The 20,988-nt window shown below is 48.5% G+C and overlaps 1 protein-coding gene across 2 annotated transcripts in view; it reads left to right on the plus strand.

The window, feature by feature from the left end:
- Positions 1-20,988, plus strand: part of LOC140426535 (adhesion G protein-coupled receptor D2) — a 582,807-nt gene that overhangs the window by 32,061 nt on the left and 529,758 nt on the right. For both annotated transcript variants that reach the window (XM_072511425.1, XM_072511424.1), the window contains exons 6-10: positions 3,200-3,394; positions 5,979-6,064; positions 8,804-9,088; positions 13,117-13,228; positions 14,234-14,368. In XM_072511425.1, coding sequence (XP_072367526.1) covers positions 3,200-3,394; positions 5,979-6,064; positions 8,804-9,088; positions 13,117-13,228; positions 14,234-14,368 — 813 coding nt within the window. The remainder of the gene's footprint in view (positions 1-3,199; positions 3,395-5,978; positions 6,065-8,803; positions 9,089-13,116; positions 13,229-14,233; positions 14,369-20,988) is intronic.

The following is a 20,988-nucleotide window of genomic DNA, read 5'->3' on the forward strand; positions in this document are numbered from 1 at the left end:
ATTGTTTTAAATTTTTAAAAACATGTTTATTCAAATTTTCCAACAAAATTTTTAACGAAACCCCCCCCCCCCCATTACAAAAAGAAAGAAACACAACCACAACAGTCAAAAATTATACAAAACTTTTACACTGGGTTTCCCTACATACAGTGTCCCCCCCATGTGGCATCCCCCCCGAAAGAGATTCCCCCCCCACCCTTAGGATGCTGCTGCTGCTGACCTCCTCCTAACGCTCCGCGAGATAGTCTAGGAACGGTTGCCACTGACTGAAGAACCCCTGCGCAGACCCTCGTAAGGCAAACTTTATCCTCTCCAGCTTAATGAACCCTGCCATGTCATTTATCCAGGCTTCCACACTGGTGGGCTTCGCGTCCTTCCATAATAGCAAGATCCTCCGCCGGGCTACCAGGGACGCAAAGGCCAGGATACCGGCCTCTTTCGCCTCCTGCACTCCCGGCTCGTCCATTACCCCAAATAGTGCCAACCCCCAACTCGGCTTGACCTGGACTTTCACCACCTTGGACATAGTCCTCGCGAAACTCCTCCAAAACCCATCCAGTGCCGGGCACGACCAGAACATGTGGACGTGATTCGCCGGGCTTCCCGAGCACCTCCCATATCTATCCTCCACCCCAAAGAACTTACTCAACCTCGCCCCTGTCATATGCGCTCTGTGAATAACCTTGAATTGTATTAGGCTGAGCCTGGCGCAAGAAGAGCAGCAGCGGTGTCATTTCCAGCGCCCTCAGACTCGTATCCACACAGGACGCCATCTCCAACCTCTTCCACGCCGCCCCCTCTCCCTCCATTACCCACTTACGGATCATCGCCACATTGGCAGCCCAATAATAGTCGCACAAATTCGGCAGAGCCAGCCCTCCTGTCCCTACTACCCTCCAGAAACACCCTCTTTACCCTTGGGGTCTTATTTGCCCACACGAAACCCATGATACTCCTACCTACCCGTTTGAAAAAGGCCTTGGGAATCATAATGGGAAGGCACTGGAACACAAAGAGAAACCTCGGGAGGACCATCATTTTAACTGACTGCACCCTGCCCGCTAGCGAGAGTGGCAGCACATCCCATCTTTTGAAATCCTCCTCCATCTGCTCCACCAACCGCGTCAAATTGAGCTTGTGCAGGGCCCCCCAACTCCCAGCCACCTGGATCCCTAAGTACCGAAAGCTCCTTTCCGCCCTCTTCAACGGCAGGTCGTCTATCCCCTTTCCTTGGTCCCCTGGATGCACCACAAAGAGCTCACTTTTCCCTACATTGAGCTTATACCCCGAGAAGTCCCCAAACTCCCTTAGGATCCGCATAACCTCTGCCATCCCCTCCACTGGATCTGCCCATACAGCAACAGGTCGTCCGCATACAGCGACACCCGATGTTCCTCTCCCCCTTGGACCAGTCCCCTCCATTTCCTGGACTCCCTTAGTGCCATGGCCAGAGGCTCAATTGCCAATGCAAACAGCAAGGGGAACAGGGGACACCCCTGCCTCGTCCCCGGTACAGCCGAAAGTACTCCGACCTCCGCCGATTCGTAGCCACCGGGGCTCTATATAGCAATCTGACCCAGCTGATGAACCCCTCCCCAAACCCAAACGTCCGCAGCACTTCCCAAAGATACTCCCACTCCACCCGGTCGAAGGCATTCTCCGCGTCCATAGCTGCCACTACCTCCGCTTCTCCCTCCACCGAGGGCATCATAATCACATTAAGGAGCCTCCGCACATTAGTATTTAGCTGCCTGCCCTTTACAAATCCCGTCTGGTCCTCATGAATCACCCCCGGGACACAGTCCTCAATTCTCATAGCCAGCACTTTTGCCAGCAACTTAGCATCCACATTGAGGAGCGAGATCGGTCTATACGACCCACACTGCAGTGGGTCCTTGTCCCGCTTCAGGATCAGAGAGATCAGCGCCCCGGACATTGTCGGGAGCAAGGTCCCCCCCTCCCTTGCCTTATTGAAAGTCCTCACTAGCTACGGGCCTAGCAGGTCCACGTATTTCCTGTAAAACTCGACCGGGAACCCATCTGGCCCCGGGGCCTTTCCCGCCTGCATGCTCCTCAATCCTTTAACCAGCTCCTCCAGCCCAATTGGCGCCCCTAAACCAGCCACCTCCTGCTCCTCCACCCTCGGGAACCTCAGCTGATCCAAAAATCATCGCATCCCCTCTTCCCCCGCTGGGGCCTCAGATCTGTACAGATCCCCATAGAAGTCCCTAAATACCTTGTTTATTCTCACCGCACTCCACACCGTATTCCCCCCTCTATCCTTAACTCCACCAATCTCCCTCGCTGCCTCCCTCTTGCGAAGCTGGTGTGCCAGCATCTGACTCGCCTTCTCCCCATACTCATACGTCGCCCCCTGCGCTTTCCTCCACTGTGCCTCTGCTTTCCCTGTGGTCAACAGGTCGAACTCCGTCTGGAGGTTTCGTCGCTCCCTGAGTAGCCCCTCCTCGGGGGCCTCTGCATAACTCCTGTCCACCCTTAAAATCTCCCCCACCAACCTCTCCCTCTCCCTGCTCTCTTCTTTCACTAAAATTAGCAGAGAGGGAAATGTCTGCACCAAAGTGACTGAAAGAGCCTCAGAAATGTAGGTGAATGATTTCAAGCAATATTAGTCCAGATTATAGAATCCCTACAGTGGAGGAGGAGGCCATTCGGCCGATCAAGTCTGCACTGACCCTCTGAAAGAGCACTCCACCCAAGCCCCCTCCCCCACCCTATCCCAATGACCCCTTAACCTAACCTACACACCTTTTGGATACTGAGGGCCAATTTATCATGGTCAATCCACCTAACCGGCACATCTTTGGACTGGGTGGAAACCGGAGCACCCGGAGGAAATCCATGGGGAGAACGTACAAACCCCACACAGACAGTCACTCAAGGTCGGAATCGAACACGAGGCTCTGCCGCTGTGAGGCAGCAGTGCTAGCCACCCCTAATCGGGCACACTATTTTGGTAGTGGAAGGTGGGTTTGTATTGTATTTATTTATGATGTATTTATTTGGAATATGGATGCTGGAAGATTTGATTCAATTCGATAGTTTGTTAAAGCTGACATAAGCATGATGGATCAAATGACGTCATTCCGCACTGTCCAATTCTAGGATTTGTGATAGTCACTCAATGCGCTTCTTTGATTTGGAACTCAAGACACTTATTTGTTTTTTCATTCCATTGGAGGTGATGGATTCCAAACAACTGAGCCATTTGACATTTTGTGGGTTGATGGAACCAAGCCCCTTTTTCACAACATCTCATCAGATGTCAGCCATCCAGTTAATCAAGGACAATGTGTAACGTTTGACCCATTAACTGGAACATGGACATCTGAATTATGCTCAAAGCAGAAAGAAGCACTCTGTAGATATGACAAAGGTGAATTTAGGTTTATTATTACATTTTAATAATGTTTCTGTTATTTTGACAAAAATGAAATCTGTTTGTTTCTTTCTATATTGTAACCTTTGATTATCAATTGCTGGTGGAGAACTTAGACATGATGTTGCATAGATAATTTGGAGCTGGTCATTTAGTTAACAGGAAAAACGAGTTTTACAAAACTAAAAGCAGATGTGAAATAAATACAAAACAGCTTCATATTTACTTCTCATAAATGGTAGTAAAGCACAAAATAGTTACCACTAGTAGCCAGTCAAAACCTTTGGCGCACTTCCCCTTGTCTTTCCCCAAATGTACACTGGTACCATTCCCTCCCCTGCCTAATTAATTGTGTTCCTCCTGGTGCTGCCCTGAGTTCTCCCTTTTCTCTCTTCTTGAACCAGAGCTTCCCCAGACATCCGCAACCCTGTCCAATGACTGTTGCTGCTGTAGCAAATGCTGCCTGTGGTCAGAGGCCAGGTGGAATGATGGTGAGCACTGGTATGGCAGGAAGCCAGTTTGAGTATAGAGATCGAGGACTTGCGTTGCTATAAGCTTCTATGCTGCATTTGAGAGCAACACCTGAGCAAATGTTGACCTCAGTTGAGGAGTTGGTGGAGTGCTCTAATTGGCCTCAGCATCCTTGGGTTAGATAATGAAAATTATCCGGGGTTTCTGCTCCTGACTGCTGTCCAGTATATCCTGCCGCATGTGTGCAAAATTAGGCATTGCTTGGGGACAGGGTTGTGCTCGGCTGAAATTCTTCCACGTAGTCATATTGGATGCTGCTTTTCACCATTAAGATCCATTTTTGAAAAATGATCACTAGAGCAAACTACCAGAGAGGGCTCCTGGTGCAAGAACCAGTATACCAGCTAGTGAGGGGGGGGGGGGGGGAGGGGGGGCGGGGGGAAATAACACAGAAGAAACTGCATTCACCAGGATGCAGTGTTAACCTTCTCGAGGGAAATAACCAATACAGAGCTGAACTGCTACATAGAACAGAAAGAGGCCACTTGGCCCATCGAGTCTGCACCAACCCTCTGAAAGAGCACCCTACCTAGGCCCACTCCCCCACCCTATATCTGTAACATAGGAACTAGAAGCAGGAATAGGCCATCTGACTCCTCGAGCCTGCTCCGCCATTCAATAAGCTCATGACTGATCTTTTTGTGGACTCAGCTCCACCTACCTGCCAGCTCACCGTAACCCTTAATTCCTTTAACGTTCAAAAATCTATCTATCTTCCTTACAAACATTCAACGAGGTAGCCTCAACTGCTTCACTGGGCAGGGAATTCCAGAGATTCACATCCCTTTGGGTGAAGAAGTTCCTCTTCAACTGAGTCCTAATGCCATAACCCCACATCTTTGAACATTAAGGGGCAATTTTGCATGGCCAATCCACCTAACCTGCACATCTTTGGACTGTGGGAGGAAACCGGAGCACCCGGAGGAAACCCACACAGATACAGGGAGAAAGTGCAAACTCCACACAGTCACCCAAGGTTGGAATTGAACCCGGGTCCCTGGCGCGGTGAGGCAACAGTGCTAACCACTGTGCCACCGTGCAGCCCACAAAACACTTTATAGATAACAACCAGTTATTTGTGACATTGCACATTTGCATGTGGAGTGGCCAAGTGTTGTCTTTAGGTGAAGTGGAATTAGGGGGCAGGGATAGGAAACATTACAAATTTGGGAAATGGAAACATTGAAATGATTGAATTTCGCAGCAGGGGAGTTGCAGACCAATATTGAACTGCTATGGAACCAATGAGAAAAGGTTTTATGTCATAGTTTATATCATAAATGTGGATGTAAGATTTAATATTGACAAAAATTGACATAAAAGTGTGGCAAGAATTAATACAGTACAGAAGGAGGCCATTCAGCCCCTTGACTGACCCTCTGAAAGAACACCCCACCCAGGCCCACTCCCCTGCCACATCGCTGTACCCCACCTAACCTGTCCATCTTTGAACACTAAGGGGCATCTTTGTACACTTAAGGGGCAATTTAGCATGGCCAATCCACCTAACTGCACATCTTTGGATTGTGGGAGGAAACCAGAGCACTCTGAAGGAACCCATGAGACACTGGGAGAATGTGCAAACTCCACACAGACAGTCACCCAAGGCCAGAATTGAACCCAGGTCCCTAGCACTGTGAAGCAGCAGTGCTAACCACTGTGCCACCCTAGAACAAGAACAGGTAATAAAGTTTTGTGGACAAGAACAGAATGCAGTCATGAGTTCCTTTTAGTATATCTTGGACATATTAAAATTGCTGTTGTTACATTGAATGAAAGTTACATTTACAATGCCAAAGTAGTGTTCAGAGAAGAACTTAATTATAAGTTTCAATTAACTATTTGATGTCAACAGCATCATAAACTGGACCATTTTGTTTACTTGCTATTATTCTGAGACTGAGCAGGGTGACATAAGCCACTCCCCTTATAAAGAATCCAGAAACATGCAAGAAAACCCTTGAATTTTCAGCTGGATCACTGTTTGTGCTAATTGCCATACAATCATCATGATTTGTAAAATACTCTATTATTTCTATTCCTTTTTCAGATGCATATGAACAAATGCAAGACTTTTCTTCTCTACCACCCTCTCCATTTTTCCTCTATGTTAAGGAAAAATCTGTTGATGTTTCAGTGAGTAATTGGTTGTTGTTTTGAATAGTTCCTTCACAATGTGGACTTGTAGAAGAGAGTTGCTTGCATCAAAGTAGGTTTTTTAAAGTAAAAGCTAATGTTTATAGATACAAATGTACATGCTTTAACATTGATTCATTATTTTGAATGGAGCTTAGTCACCTTTATTATATCTCAGCAGGAGATTTATCATTAAATGAAATTAAATAATTGCCATACCACATTTTGGGGACAAAATTATTTTGAAACGGAAAAGTTATTATTTGTAGATAAAATTTCATTTTAAACTAGTTTACAATCTGATCATTTAAATAACAGTGTCAAAGACTGTCCGAGCAGTGAAGTTGTAATGATGCATAGAAGAGATTCTAAACCACATCGATCACATATGTTAATATTTTTGAAACTAAACATCCTGAAGGATTATTCATGCTGGGTTATATTCATATTTTGCTTTGTAACTACAACTCTATTCTGAACTACAAGAGTTGTACGATTCTTGCGCATATCGCTTAGCTTTTAATTTATATTTTAACCAATCGATGCAATAAATAAAGGATATTAATTTAAGGGAAGTGCTCCGAATGGCAATGGTGGGACCACTTTCTTCATGAGCTATCTATATTGTGGCAAGCCATCAGATTGGGCTAGATTCCAATCCAACTCGAAAAGCGAAAAGACATTGGGCGAAATTCTCCGGTATCGGCGCGATGTCTGCCGACTGGCGCCCAAAACGGCGCAAATCAGTCGGGCATTGCGCCGCCCCAAAGGTGTGGAATACTCCGCATCTTGGGGGGCCGAGCCCCAACCTTGAGGGGCAAGGCCCGCGCCGGACGAATTTCCGCCCCGCCAGCTGGCGGAAAAGACCTTTGGTGCCCCGCCAGCTGGCGCGGAAATGACATCTCCGGGCGGCGCATTCGCGGGAGCGTTAGCGGCCGCTGACGGCATTCCCGCGCATGCGCAGTGGAGGGAGTCTCTTCCGCCTCCGCCATGGTGGAGACCGTGGCGAAGGCGGAAGGGAAAGAGTGCCCCCACGGCACAGGCCCGCCCGCGGATCGGTGGGCCCCGATCGAGGGCCAGGCCATCGTGGGGGCACCCCCCGGGGCCAGATCGCCCCGCACCCCCCCCCAATCAGGACCCCAGGACCCCGGAGCCCCCCCGCGCCGCCTTGTCCCGCCGGTAAGAGAGGTGGTTTAATCTACACCGGCGGGACAGGCATTTTAGCAGTGGGACTTCGGCCCATCCGGGCCGGAGAATCGCGGGGGGGGGGGGGGCCCCGCCAACCGACGCGGCGCGATTCCCGCCCCCGCCGAATATCCGGTGCCGGAGAATTCGGCAACCGGCGGGGGCGGGATTCACGCCAGCCCCCGGCGATTCTCCGACCCGGTGGGGGGTCGGAGAATCTCACCCATTATGGTGGTTCACTGCTTCTGTCAGTCCCAAATGGTATAAAGTAATTAAAAATATATTAAAATTGTTTGATGTAAGTCAAATTATGTAATGAGATTGATTGTTATTAATCGGGCTTGCCTCTGCTTTTTGATGGTGGCTGAGATTAACAAGAAGTGGGACAGTGAATGAAAATCTGTATGATGAGTAAATAAGGAATATTTACACCTCTGGCACAAAGTTGCAAAAGTTTAGATCTCACACCAAGGGGAAATGGTTGAGGCAAAATCAATATCAACATTCAAGATTGGATAGAATAGGGGGTTGAAGGGACATGGAAACAGTGTGCTGGATTTTACAGTCCCTGACCGGGTATGTTTTCAGTGGAAGGGGCCCACCCCCGAACTGGTCCCCATAATTTGGGGGTTGGTAAGGCTAGCCCATCTACCCTTAAGCTATTGAGGCCTTTAAGTGGCCAATTATTGCCCACTTAAGCCCCTCAACCCGTCTCCACTGCCATAATCTTCTGGGCAATGAAAGGCAGGTAAGAGCGGGAAGGCTGTTTTTGTTCACCAAATTGGTGCATTCTTTGGGAGGGGGTGCTTGGGTATGACTCCCATCTACCTAAGGTTGTATCCCTTTGTGCCTCCCCAGATGGCCCCCAAAATCTGACCCCAACCCTCTTGTCCTTCTTTTTATGGTTCCTGATTCCTCCCCAACCAAAGAACCCGGGACATACCTGTCTCAGGCATCCATGACATTTCTTTGTGGGAGTGCTTGCAGTCCCAGCAGCGTCCACTACTAAATTCTGGTACTGCTGATATTGCAAAAGCTGTCATCCAATCAGTTGGCCAGCATTGCTGAGGGTGTGACTTCCTGAGAGTCGGAGTCTGGTCCTTAGCTTTAGGTCACCCGCAGTATGTTATCACCAGGGGGCAGCCTTTTTCCCTTCTGGGGATGGGAGGGAGAAGCGAGCAGTACCCTCTCCACGACCTCTAATCACCCCAGAGTTTCAAACCCAGGGTGGTAAATGTGGTAGGGACTATATATTTATGTGGAGGATAACCATTGACACAGTTCTTGGGGATGAATGGTTTGTTCCTGCCTTATTATGGTATGATTGACAAATTTAAAAATAATTCAAAAATAAGATAATAGCTGCTCAACATGCATTTCAAACATGACTGTTAGTAACTGCTTTTGTAATATCATTGAAACAAAACTTTTATTGTAATACGATTTCAATATATTTTGCACTAATTATGTCTACAACTGTTAGAAATATATGCACTTATCAATTATTGGTTTCATGTTGTGATTGTGTGAAAATATTTCTGTTGGTTGCTCTAGATTGCAGATTATCTTTTGCTTAACAGAAGTGATTACCCGCAAAATGTGACTAGTGCAAATGACATCACCAGCGTGTTATTAGAAGCCACCGATGAAAGCCATGCTAAGCTCACCTCTGCTGACTTGTTAGCATTGACAAGATTCCTTGGAAATGTTGCTGAGCTGGATTTTGAGACAGAAGCAAATAACTCAGAAACAATTTTGAGCTTGGCTAGTAACTACATAAAATTGGCAAGCAGAATCATAGACGTCGAATGCTCCTTTGAATGGCTCATAATATCTGAGGTGCAAAAATGCTTTATTTTAAAGTTTTATTATACTATAAAACTAAATATATAATCAGCTTAGATTTGATACAGAAAATATAATAAACCTATACAATATAAATATTAATCTACAAAACTTTTATATGAAGCTTGTCTGAAACCAAATTACTTTCAGCTCGTACTTAATAAATGCTTTTGGAAACAGATTGAGACAGCAGCCATTAAAGCAATATACAATTCCGTGTGTTATTGGAGAACTAATGCAGCCATGAAGGGTTGATGGTGATGCTAAAAGGGAGTGATTGTTTTCTGTTAATGTGGTGTTATCCGTTGAATTTTTAAAATGAAAATGTTACCTTTAATGTTTAAGATTTAAGATGAGCGGTGCTAGTTTATCCGATATGTTTATCGTATATGTGGTTTAATGATATTTGATGCTGAATGCAATATACTGTGGAATCAGGGACTGAGAAAAGTATTGAAATCGTGATGGCTTCTGTGTCCATTTGTTCTTCTATTCACATCTAACAGTGTGGCAAAAATCAGAGTGCCTGAATACTGCAATTGCTCGACGAGTATAAACATAATCAAAATCAATAAAATGTAAGTGATGAAAATGGTGGGGAGAAGGGAGAACCACCATTATCTCCATGGCGGTTATCTCAATAGTTCTACTGCTCAGAGTCTATCTTGCTGAATGCTGCTACCCGACTTTTCCTCCCAAGCTCCAGTCACCCACATTTACCCTGACCACATCTAATACTTACTTCCCAAGTACTAGTATTCCAACTCCACTATTCCATTCTTCCACTTTTTCCGTATCCTGGGATCTGGTTCCCAGATTCTAATATCTCAGTCCCAGATATCCTACTATGCCCCCAGTGTGGCAAAAGTTCCACCACTGCCCCTTAAGCTCATTCCCACTTATTCTCCCACATGCCCACACCACCTTCGCACCTTTTCTCGGTGCTCACTTACTACTCCAACTAGCTCCAGTTTCCAGGATGTGCTCACACTATTTGCAAATCTCATGACCTACCCACCAATGTTCCATGAACCCAGAAAAACCTTCTTCATATTTTCACATCTAAAACCCTATTCTAACTCACCTTATACTACAAACCATAAATTCTTTGTACAAGCCGTGTACATTGTCAAAATAAATTTTTTATAGAATTTACATTCGTGGGGTGGAAGAAACCTACGTTTATGTTATTGAGTGTTTGACAGTGGGTGCAGTATTGGGGGCGAAGTTGGGATATGAGGCTGGATTCTCCCAAAATGGGGCTATGTCCCCACGCCGGCGTAAAAACGCTGGTGCTGCACTCCCCAGTTTCCTGCAAAGAATAAAAGGCGATTCACTTACCTTCTGGGGGCTAGCAGGGACCAGGGGAGATTCACGCAGCTTTAGCTGCGGATACGGGACCCTGCACTTCTGATTCCGATTCCGTGCATGTGCACGGCGGCGGCCTCTAGCGGCCACGCCGAACGCCATGGCGGACTCGGACCACGGAACAACACGCACAATCTAGGCCCTCCCCGATCGGCTGCGTGCCGCTGAATTGGACCGGTCCGATCGCTGCCCGGCTGCAAATAAGACACCCTCCCCCCCCCCATGCTCAATCCCCCGCCCCCCCACCAGGGCAGCCGCAGACTTGAGTCCCGACCGGTCATACCACATTAGTTCCATGCCGTCGGGAACCCGGCCGGTCCGGAGCGGAGTATCACTGGGAGGGCCTCTGGCGATGCCCCCCCTCCATGCGGCGTAATTTGCGCACGAGCGATTCTCTGGGGCCCGGAGAATCGCTGGAGCGGCGGGTGGCCCAATTCGGTAGGAAATTCGATTTTCCGCCACCGCGCCAAACGCAATTCTGGTGTGGGGCTGCGGAAAATCCAGCCAAGGTGTTTAGGAGGAAGGTTAGTTTTAAATGTAAATTGTTCACATTGAGGTTTGTACATTTGTGAAGTTAGACATGTGGTGGACTGTAGGTGTGGGAGACTGGAGCTTGGGCGGAAATGTCAGGGTAGCAATATGCAACGCGAGACCGTGGGTGGGTACAGCTATGGAGATAATAGTGGCTTTCTCTTCTCTCCACCATTTTCATCATTTGCATTTATTGATTTGGTTATGTTATACTCATCAAGGTTTTGCAATGTTCAGATACTTTCAACTTGGCAATGCTGTTAGATGTGAATAGTAGAACAAGTGGGCATAGATGCCACCATGATTTCAATATACTGATTCCACAGTATATCACATTAAACATCAAATATCATTAAACCACTTATACAAAAACAGCAACTAATATCTCCCTTTTAAAATCATAAATATCCCCCCACTTTCCATCCTTCATCACCGCATTAATTCTCTTCTTCATAATTCAGTTCAACCATCTCATTCACAATCACCATTAAACTTTCAGATAACATTTATTCTCCTTAATCCCCTAATCTTTCACTATTTCCTATCTCTGAAACCAGAGTCCCAATTTAACACCTTCCCATCACCATCAATCTCTCCCACTCATCAACATCATCCATTATGCCCCGTATTCTTTTCTCCAACTCCCCCTTTGTCCCTCACATGTCTGACTTCAAATTGCGCAAACCTCAATATGAATAATTTACATTTAGAATCATAGAATTCCCACAGTGCAGAAGGAGGCCATTTAGCCCATCGAGTCTGCACCGACCCTCTGAAAGAGAACCCTAACCTAGGCCCAATCCACCATCTTGTAACCCCTTGTGGGGGAAGTTTTTAGCATATCCAATCCACCTAACCTGCACATCTATGGCCTGTGGGAGGAAAAGGGAGCACCTGGAGGAAACCCACGCAAACACGGGACGAACGTGCAAACTCCATACAGACAGTCACCCGAGGTCGGAATTGAACCCAGGTCCCTGGTGTGGTGAGGCAGCAGTGCTAACCACTAATCTTTGTCTTAAACGCCATGCCCGAACTTCCTCCTCAATACAGCATCCACTGTCAAACACGCTATAGCATAAAAATAGACTTCTTCCACCTCGTAGATGTAAATTCTATTTAAAAAGTTTATTTTGATTAAGTACATGTGATGAATGGTTACTGTACCCTTAACACCATGTAGGTGATATCCCTTTAAGACCGGGTTTGGAACCCTGGGGGACTCTGCCTTTGGCTCCGCCCACCAGGGAGCCATATATAAGGTGACGCCATGCAGGTGGCACTCAGTAAGCACACGTCTCGGTCACTGACTAGTTCTCTGCTTATTAAAGCCTTCATTTACCATTCTACGCTCTCGTGTCGTTATTGAGGGTACTACAGTACAAAAGACTCCATATAAATTTTATTGAATACACACATTGTACAATAGGTTTTAAAAGCATGTACACATTACATGTGTACAATATAGTTCACATTTTTTATTCACTTTACATACAAATATTTCAATATACAATTAATCTTTGTCAATTAATTCTGTTTAGTTTAAATACCCAATTATATTATTTATTTATTTATCTGCAAGGTCGTTATTGTTCAGAGATGTTAATTTTAATCCCATCAGGTAAAAAAAATCCTCCACTACTGTATATCATTCTTCACTGGATATGGTCCCCCCCCCCCCATCTCAAATGCATTATGTGGAGATCATGGGGTTTGACCCAAACGCCCTCACATTTATTCAATCACTGTAAATCTCTGGAACAAATAGTATGCTATATATCTCATGGGATGAAACGCATCAGGCAATTTGGTGTGAGCAACACCATTGAAGATCACCCAATATGCAAATAACATGTATCTCGAGTCAAAAACTCTCAGTTTGCCGCAATGCCCATAACCAATTTTATTAATGATTGAATTCTGTAATTGTGCCCAGTCATGAAAATTACCCAAGTAGTTGTGAAAAGGCTGTTCTGAGACTGTGAACCTGTCTTGGGAGCTTTAAAACATTACATAGAAAGTTAGCTACTGTAACATCCAAAGCAATTGGAGGATTTTAGAAGCATTCTTCACAAGTGAGTACACGGATGAAAATGCTTACGTTGTGACCTCTATTTTGCCAGGTGATCCATGGACCATATGTTATAATTCACAGTGTTGATATGCTTGCTGAGAAGCTGTCTGATATTTTGCTTTCTATTGGACAAAGTATTGTCCTGTCAACAGAGAACATAGGTAAGAATTGTGTTAAGTGTTCAAAACCACATACTCAGCACCCTAAATTCTGAAAAGGAATGTTAATGGTTTCAGGAGTTTGGTTGAGCTATTTCTGATGTGTGTGATTTTTTTTTTTCTAACTGTTTGGACTCCAGTTTTTAAAACTCCCATTAACAAATAGATATATTTTCTAATGCTGCGATGATTTGTTGTAGCACAGTTCATGCCACGATGTTACGTTTTAAACATTTACTGGGAGAAAACTGCTTTCCAAATACATTATGGTGCCCCTTTAATGCACACCATCAACTTTGATGTTGGTTTTGGTCAGTGCACAGGCTATTCATCTGGAAGATAAAGCACAGGTCAAACAATGGTACCATTCATATTTCTTGCAGAAAATACATTAATTGCTATATTTGAGATGATCTGCTTCGTTCACTATTATTTTGTAGTCTGGTAGACTTTGAGTGGACTGTCAGGCATTTATCAACTGTTAAAAGATTACTCTACGATGGCACAGTTGAGTTTATCCAGTGGGTAACAAAGTCATAAACCAGGAAGGTGCCAGTGTTTGATTTGTACTGAATGACCTGGCATTCTGTTGGGTGCCAGAAGAAGAGTTCTCAGGTGCTGTGCTGAGGGGTAGGGTGGGTAGCGGGACATTGGGGAGGGGGGTGGGGGCACATGTGGTGGTGGAAATCACATAGAAGAGGATTGTGAGTTTGACCAGAATGATAGGGACATATATACCAGTGGTCGAGATGGGTTCCTACTCCTGGTTGCTAGGAAGTGAGTGCACATGAATATCGGGCAAGAAGCAGATTAGTGTTGTCTGCGATGCATCTTGTAGTCAGGTGAAACTCGGTGCTAAGTCTCACATGCACACAATGGCCACCTGGGTGAAATACTGGAGGGTGCTCAGCACCTGGAGTGAGTCAATGGCTTCAGGGCAGTGGAGAGGGGCAGGAGGGAGAAAGAAAGTAAATATTTGCATAACATTGTTTTGGTATAATCTTGTAGATGTGCAGATCAAAGGAAACCAACTGCCCCGTTTGGAAAGTGACCTTGTTTACAAACCCAAGTGTCTTTCTGCTCGGAATCGAGTGGATGAAATCCAAATTCCTGGGTCAGAGATGTCCCGGCTTCTCACTTTAGGTAAGTGACACTGAATAGTATTATTCACGCCCTCTGTTGTGGTTTTAATAATTTTGAATAGAGATTTTCTTGTTGAATGCTAACCACCTGTGGTAGTATGCATTAGGGGTCATGTGGGACTGTGAAGCCGTGATGCCATTGGCTGACAGATCCCGGGTCCTGGTTGGCTGTTGATCTCTAGCTCCGCCCTGAAGGCGGAGTATAAGAACCAGGAGTTCTCCCCGCAGCTCCAGTCTGTTGCTGAACTGCGGGGAACAAGTCACGCTTAATAAAGCCTCATCGACTTCATCTCTATTCGTCTCTCGTAAGTCATTGTGCGCTACAATTTATTAAGCGTGCTTAAAGGACTATGGAGCTCAGGATCGCCCCGGAATGCCTGCGGATCAGCCCCCACGCAGTGAACTCAGCAGCAGTTTTTAAACACTGGCAAGTTTGTTTCGAAGGCTACCTCCGAACGGCCCCCGGCCGGATCACAGAAGACCAGAAACTGCAGGTCCTGCATTCGAGGGTAAGCCCGGAAATTTACCCTCTCATAGAAGACGCAGAGGATTTCCAGACGGCGTTCGCAGCACTAAAGAGCGTCTACATTCGCCCAGTGAACCAGGTCTACGCACGCTACCAAGTCGCAACGAGACGGCAAAGTCCCGGAGAATCGCTAGACGAATTCTACGCCGCGCTGCTAATTTTGGGACGGGCCTGCAGCTGCCCGCCGGTAAACACGGCTGAACACACGGACATGTTAATTCGCGATGCGTTTGTGGCAGGTATGAACTCTCCCCAAATCCGCCAAAGACTGTTAGAAAAAGAGTCGCTAGGACTCTCAGAGGCACGGGCCCTTGCAGCTTCCCTAGATGTGGCCGCGCAAAACGCCCGCGCGTACGGCCCCGACCGCGCGGCAGCCCCTTGGGCTCCGTGGACCCCCGTCGCGACAAACCCCCCCCCCTCACAGGCTTGCGCGGTTCAGACGCCAGGTCATCCCGGGGGGGCCCGCTGCTATTTCTGCGGGCAGGCAAAACACCCCCGGCAGCGCTGTCCGGCCCGCGCAGCGATTTGCACGAGCTGCGGCAAAAAGGGCCATTTCGTGGCTGTGTGCCGGTCCCGGGGGGTCGCCGCTGTCCCCGGAGAAGAAAGAGTCCAGCGCATCCCAAACGCTCCCCAACCCCCCCAGCGCCCCATGTGCGACCCGCAGGCGCCGCCATTTTGGGTCCCGGCCACCACGAGGGGAGGATGGGCGCCGCCATCTTGGGACCCCCCAGCCATGTGCGATGCATGAGGGCGGCCATTTTGTCCACCCCGCCGCCATCTTGGGACCCCCCAGCCATGTGCGATGCATGGGGGCGGCCATTTTGTCCACCCCCGCCGCCATCTTGGACGACAAGAAAGGACCCCAGCATCGACGGCTCCACGGGGTTCGAAGAAGACGCTGAGACACTGCGACCACATCTGGCCTCGGTGGCGCTGGACCAAGCACGGCCCCGGACGCTCCAGACGACGACAACAACGGTGCTGATCAACGGACACGAGACACCATGCCTGATCGACTCCGGGAGCACCGAAAGTTTCATCCACCCCGACACGGTAAGACGCTGTTTCTTGACCATCCGCCCAAGTATGCAAAAGATTTCCCTAGCTGCAGGATCCCACTCCGTACAGATCAAAGAGTTCTGCATAGTGACCCTAACGGTGCAAGGGAGGGAGTTTAAAAACTACAGGCTCTACGTCCTTCTCCAACTCTGCGTGCCCACATTACTGGGATTAGACTTCCAGTGCAACCTGCAGAGCCTAACATTCCAATTCGGCGGCCCAATACCCCCACTCACTATCTGCGGCCTCGCAACCCTCAAAGTTGAACCCCCATCCTTGTTTGCAAACCTCACCCCGGATTGCAAACCCGTCGCCACTAGGAGCAGACGGTACAGCGCCCAGGACCGGACATTTATTCGGTCCGAAGTCCAGCGGTTGCTGAAGGAAGGCATAATCCAGGCCAGCAATAGTCCCTGGAGAGCACAGGTGGTAGTAGTAAAGACAGGGGAGAAGCAAAGGATGGTCATAGACTATAGCCAGACCATCAACAGGTACACACAGCTAGATGCGTACCCTCTCCCCCGCATATCCGACATGGTCAATCGGATTGTCCAATATAAGGTCTTCTCCACCGTGGACCTCAAGTCCGCCTACCACCAGCTCCCCATCCGCCCAAGTGACCGCAAGTACACAGCCTTCGAGGCAGACGGGCGACTTTACCACTTCCTAAGGGTCCCATTTGGCGTCACAAACGGGGTCTCGGTCTTCCAACGGGAGATGGACCGAATGGTTGATCAACACGGGTTGCAGCCCACGTTCCCGTATCTCGACAACGTAACCATCTGCGGCCACGATCAGCAGGACCACGACGCCAACCTCCAAAAATTCCTCCAGACCGCTAAAGCCTTGAACCTCACATACAACGAGGACAAGTGCGTGTTTAGCACAAACCGGCTAGCCATCTTGGGATATGTAGTGCGCAATGGGATAATAGGCCCCGACCCCGAACGCATGCGCCCCCTCATGGAATTTCCCCTCCCCCACTGCTCCAAAGCCCTGAAACGCTGCCTGGGGTTCTTTTCATATTACGCCCAGTGGGTCCCCAGTACGCAGACAAGGCCCGCCCCCTAATACAGACCACTACCTTCCCCCTGTCGACAGAGGCTCGCCAGGCCTTCAGCCGCATCACAGCGGATATCGCAAAGGCCACGATGCGCGCCATCGACGAGTCCCTCCCCTTCCAAGTCGAGAGCGACGCCTCCGACGTAGCTCTGGCGGCCACCCTTAACCAAGCGGGCAGACCCGTGGCCTTTTTCTCCCGAACCCTCCACGCCTCAGAAATCCGCCACTCCTCAGTGGAAAAGGAAGCCCAAGCCATAGTGGAAGCTGTGCGACATTGGAGGCATTACCTGGCCGGCAGGAGATTCACTATCCTCACTGACCAACGTTCGGTAGCTTTCATGTTCGATAATGCACAGCGGGGCAAAATTAAAAATGACAAGATCTTAAGGTGGAGGATCGAGCCCTCCACCTTCAACTACGAGATCTTATACCGTCCCGGAAAGCTGAACGAGCCGTCCGATGCCCTATCCCGCGGCACATGTGCCAACGCACAAATAGACCGTCTCCAAACCCTCCACGAGGACCTCTGCCACCCGGGGGTCACTCGCTTCTACCATTTTATAAAGTCCCGCAACCTCCCCTACTCCGTGGAGGAGGTCCGTACAGTCACCAGGAACTGCCACATCTGCGCAGAGTGCAAACCGCACTTTTTCAGGCCGGATAGAGCGCACCTGATCAAGGCTTCCCGTCCCTTTGAACGCCTCAGTCTGGATTTCAAAGGGCCCCTCCCCTCCACCGACCGCAACACATACTTCCTGAACGTGGTGGACGAGTACTCTCGTTTCCCTTTCGCCATCCCCTGCCCCGACATGATAGCGGCCACAGTTATTAAAGCCCTTAGCACCATATTCACACTGTTCGGTTGCCCCGCATATATCCATAGCGACAGGGGGTCTTCCTTCATGAGTGACGAGCTGCGCCAGCTCCTGCTCAGCAAGGGTATAGCCTCGAGCAGGACGACCAGCTACAACCCCCGGGGGAACGGGCAAGTAGAGAAGGAGAACGGCACGGTCTGGAAGACCGTCCTACTGGCCCTACGGTCCAGGGATCTCCCAGTTTCACGGTGGCAGGAGGTCCTCCCGGACGCTCTCCACTCCATCCGGTCGCTGCTGTGTACCACCACTAATCAAACGCCCCATGAGCGCCTCCTTGTCTTCCCCAGGAAGTCCTCCTCCGGAACGTCGCTGCCAACCTGGCTGGCGGCCCCAGGACCCATCTTGCTCCGGAAACAAGTCGGACCCGTTGGTCGAGAGGGTTCACCTCCTCCACGCGAACCCGCAGTACGCCTACGTGGCGTACCCCGACAGCCGACAGGACACGGTCTCCCTGCGAGACCTGGCGCCCGCCGGCAACACGCACACACCCCCCGACACCGATCACCCCCTCCCTGCCACCGGCGCACCCCGCGACCGCCCCCTTCCCGGGAGGATCGGTCCCCCTCCCATGTCCGACCAGGAGTGAAGCAGAAGCAGACACCGTAAAGCTCCCGGAGACGACAACGCTGGAACAAGCACCTGCACCACCACCGGGGCTGAGGCGATCGACAAGGAAGACCAGACCGCCCGCCCGACTCGTGGCATCGGTGTAAAACAAGAGTGTTGTGGGACTATAACGAGAAGGTTCTGTTCCTCTTACGAATATTGTAAATAGTTCACAAACCCTGTACATAGCCCAGTGTAGGGCAAAGTGTAGGGCACTGTAATGACATGCAAAAAGTTTTTTTCCTCCCAGGACCAGCCTTGTAAACCCCTACCACCATGCGAAGCACCACCCCGCCGGGTTCATTTTTAACAAGGGGTGAATGTGGTAGTATGCATTAGGGGTCATGTGGGACTGTGAAGCCGTGATGCCATTGGCTGACCGATCCCGGGTCCTGGTTGGCTGTTGATCTCTAGCTCCGCCCTGAAGGCGGAGTATAAAAACCAGGAGTTCTCCCCGCAGCTCCAGTCTGTTGCTGAACTGCGGGGAACAAGTCACGCTTAATAAAGCCTCATCGACTTCATCTCTATTCGTCTCTCGTAAGTCATTGTGCGCTACACCACCAAAATTGCTCATCCATTTTTCTTAATGTTACTTACCATGGTTGAATTTCTAAGGTGAGGAAAAGCTTCGAATAAATGTTTGTTTGCTTCAACACAGGAGACATGAAATAAGTTAAGAATAAATATATAGCCCATGGGGGGTGCGGGAACTGGTGATGGTGTGCAAAGCCTGCATATAGAAAGTTTCTGAATTGGTTCCTAATCTATATTCAGTCAGATGGGATAACAGCGGAGGTATTACAATTGACTTCAGCGCCACCGGGCAAGGCAGGAACTATCAACCAGCTCTCGAGTATCGTAGAAATTACAGTGCAGCAGGAGGCCATTCGGCCCATCGAGTCTGCACCAGCCCTTGGAAAGAGCACCCTACAGCTCACACCTCCACCCTATCTCCGTAACCCTGTAACATTTTTGGACACTAAGGGCAATTTAGCATGGCCAAACCACCTAACCTGCACATCTTTGGACTGTGGGAGGAAACCGGAGCATAGATTACATATAGATTACATAGAACATACAGTGCAGAAGGAGGCCATTCGGCCCATCGAGTCTGCACCGACCCACATTAATCCCTCACTTCCACCTTATCCCCGCAACCCAATAACCCCTCCCAACCCTTATGGACACTACGGGTAATTTAGCATGGCCAATCCACCTAACCTGCACGTCTTTGGACTGTGGGAGGAAACCGGAGCACCCGGAGGAAACCCACGCGGACACGGGGAGAACGTGCAAACTCCGCACAGACAGTGACCCAGCAGGGAATCGAACCTGGGACCCTGGCGCTGTGAAGCCACAGTGCTAATCACTTGTGCTACCGTGCTGCCCATTTGAACATTATCCAGTGACCCTTGCTGGAAAGTGCACATTTGATTGTTAAATATGATCACACCTGCGATGCCTTCATATTAAATAATCTGATGCCATTGCGCATTTAGACTTGCATCTGGAAATCAGGCAGTGGGAAAAGTAGCTGAGGTAAAGTAGTGCAAACTGGTCAACAATAATTTGCAGGAGAGATGGGGAGGAAACGGTGGGTGGGGGCTTGAAATAAAAACGAATTGAAGGAAATTATATATAGAGTTGGCGGGGTTAGAAAGTTTAGTGAGCAAAGATGTTTTTCCTTTGATATCATAGAGTTTACAGTGCAGAAGGAGGCCATTTGGCCCATCAAGTCTACACTGGCCCTTGAAAGAGCACCCAACCTATCCCCTCAACCCAGCAACCTCACCCAACTTTTTTTTGGACACTACGGGGCAATTTAGGGCGACCAATCGACCTAACCCACACATCTTCGGACTGTGGGAGGAAACCGGAGCACCCGGAGGAAACACACAGACACGGGGAGAACGTACAGACTCTGAACAGACAGTGGCCCAAGCGGGAATTGAACCCGGGTCCCTGGCGCTGTGAAGCAACAGTGTTAACCACTGTGCTACCGTGCCGCAACTATTTGATTTATTTGTTATGAGCCCCAAGGGACCAATAACTTACACAAAATGTATTTCCCAGCAGTTGCAGGATAAGATTTCACACTCCCAAGACTTTTACTGTAACAAACAAACCGAAATAAACCTAGACTAAACATTACTTAATAGTCAACTAATTTATCAAGCTAAAGAAAAGGTACTTCCCCATTAACTGGCTAACATAATCAAAATACGTTTTGACACATTTTACTTTACAACATTCTTCGAGCAGATATGTCGTCTTGAAGATGAAGTTCCAAACTCTCCTGGCTATTCAACCATCTCCTTTCTCCCTTCTCCCTACCACATTAGGGCAATGCTTCCTGTGCCCTTTGAAAGTCATTCCATTCAATCTTCTGAGCTTCTCCAAACTGACTTCTAGCAGCAAGATCCACTCTGGCAAATCCTTTTTCTTAAAGAAACAGGACTTGTGTAGATTTTAACAGAGAACTGGTTCTCACCA

The sequence above is a fragment of the Scyliorhinus torazame genome, chromosome 7, assembly GCF_047496885.1.
Source record: "Scyliorhinus torazame isolate Kashiwa2021f chromosome 7, sScyTor2.1, whole genome shotgun sequence".
NCBI lineage: Eukaryota > Metazoa > Chordata > Chondrichthyes > Carcharhiniformes > Scyliorhinidae > Scyliorhinus > Scyliorhinus torazame.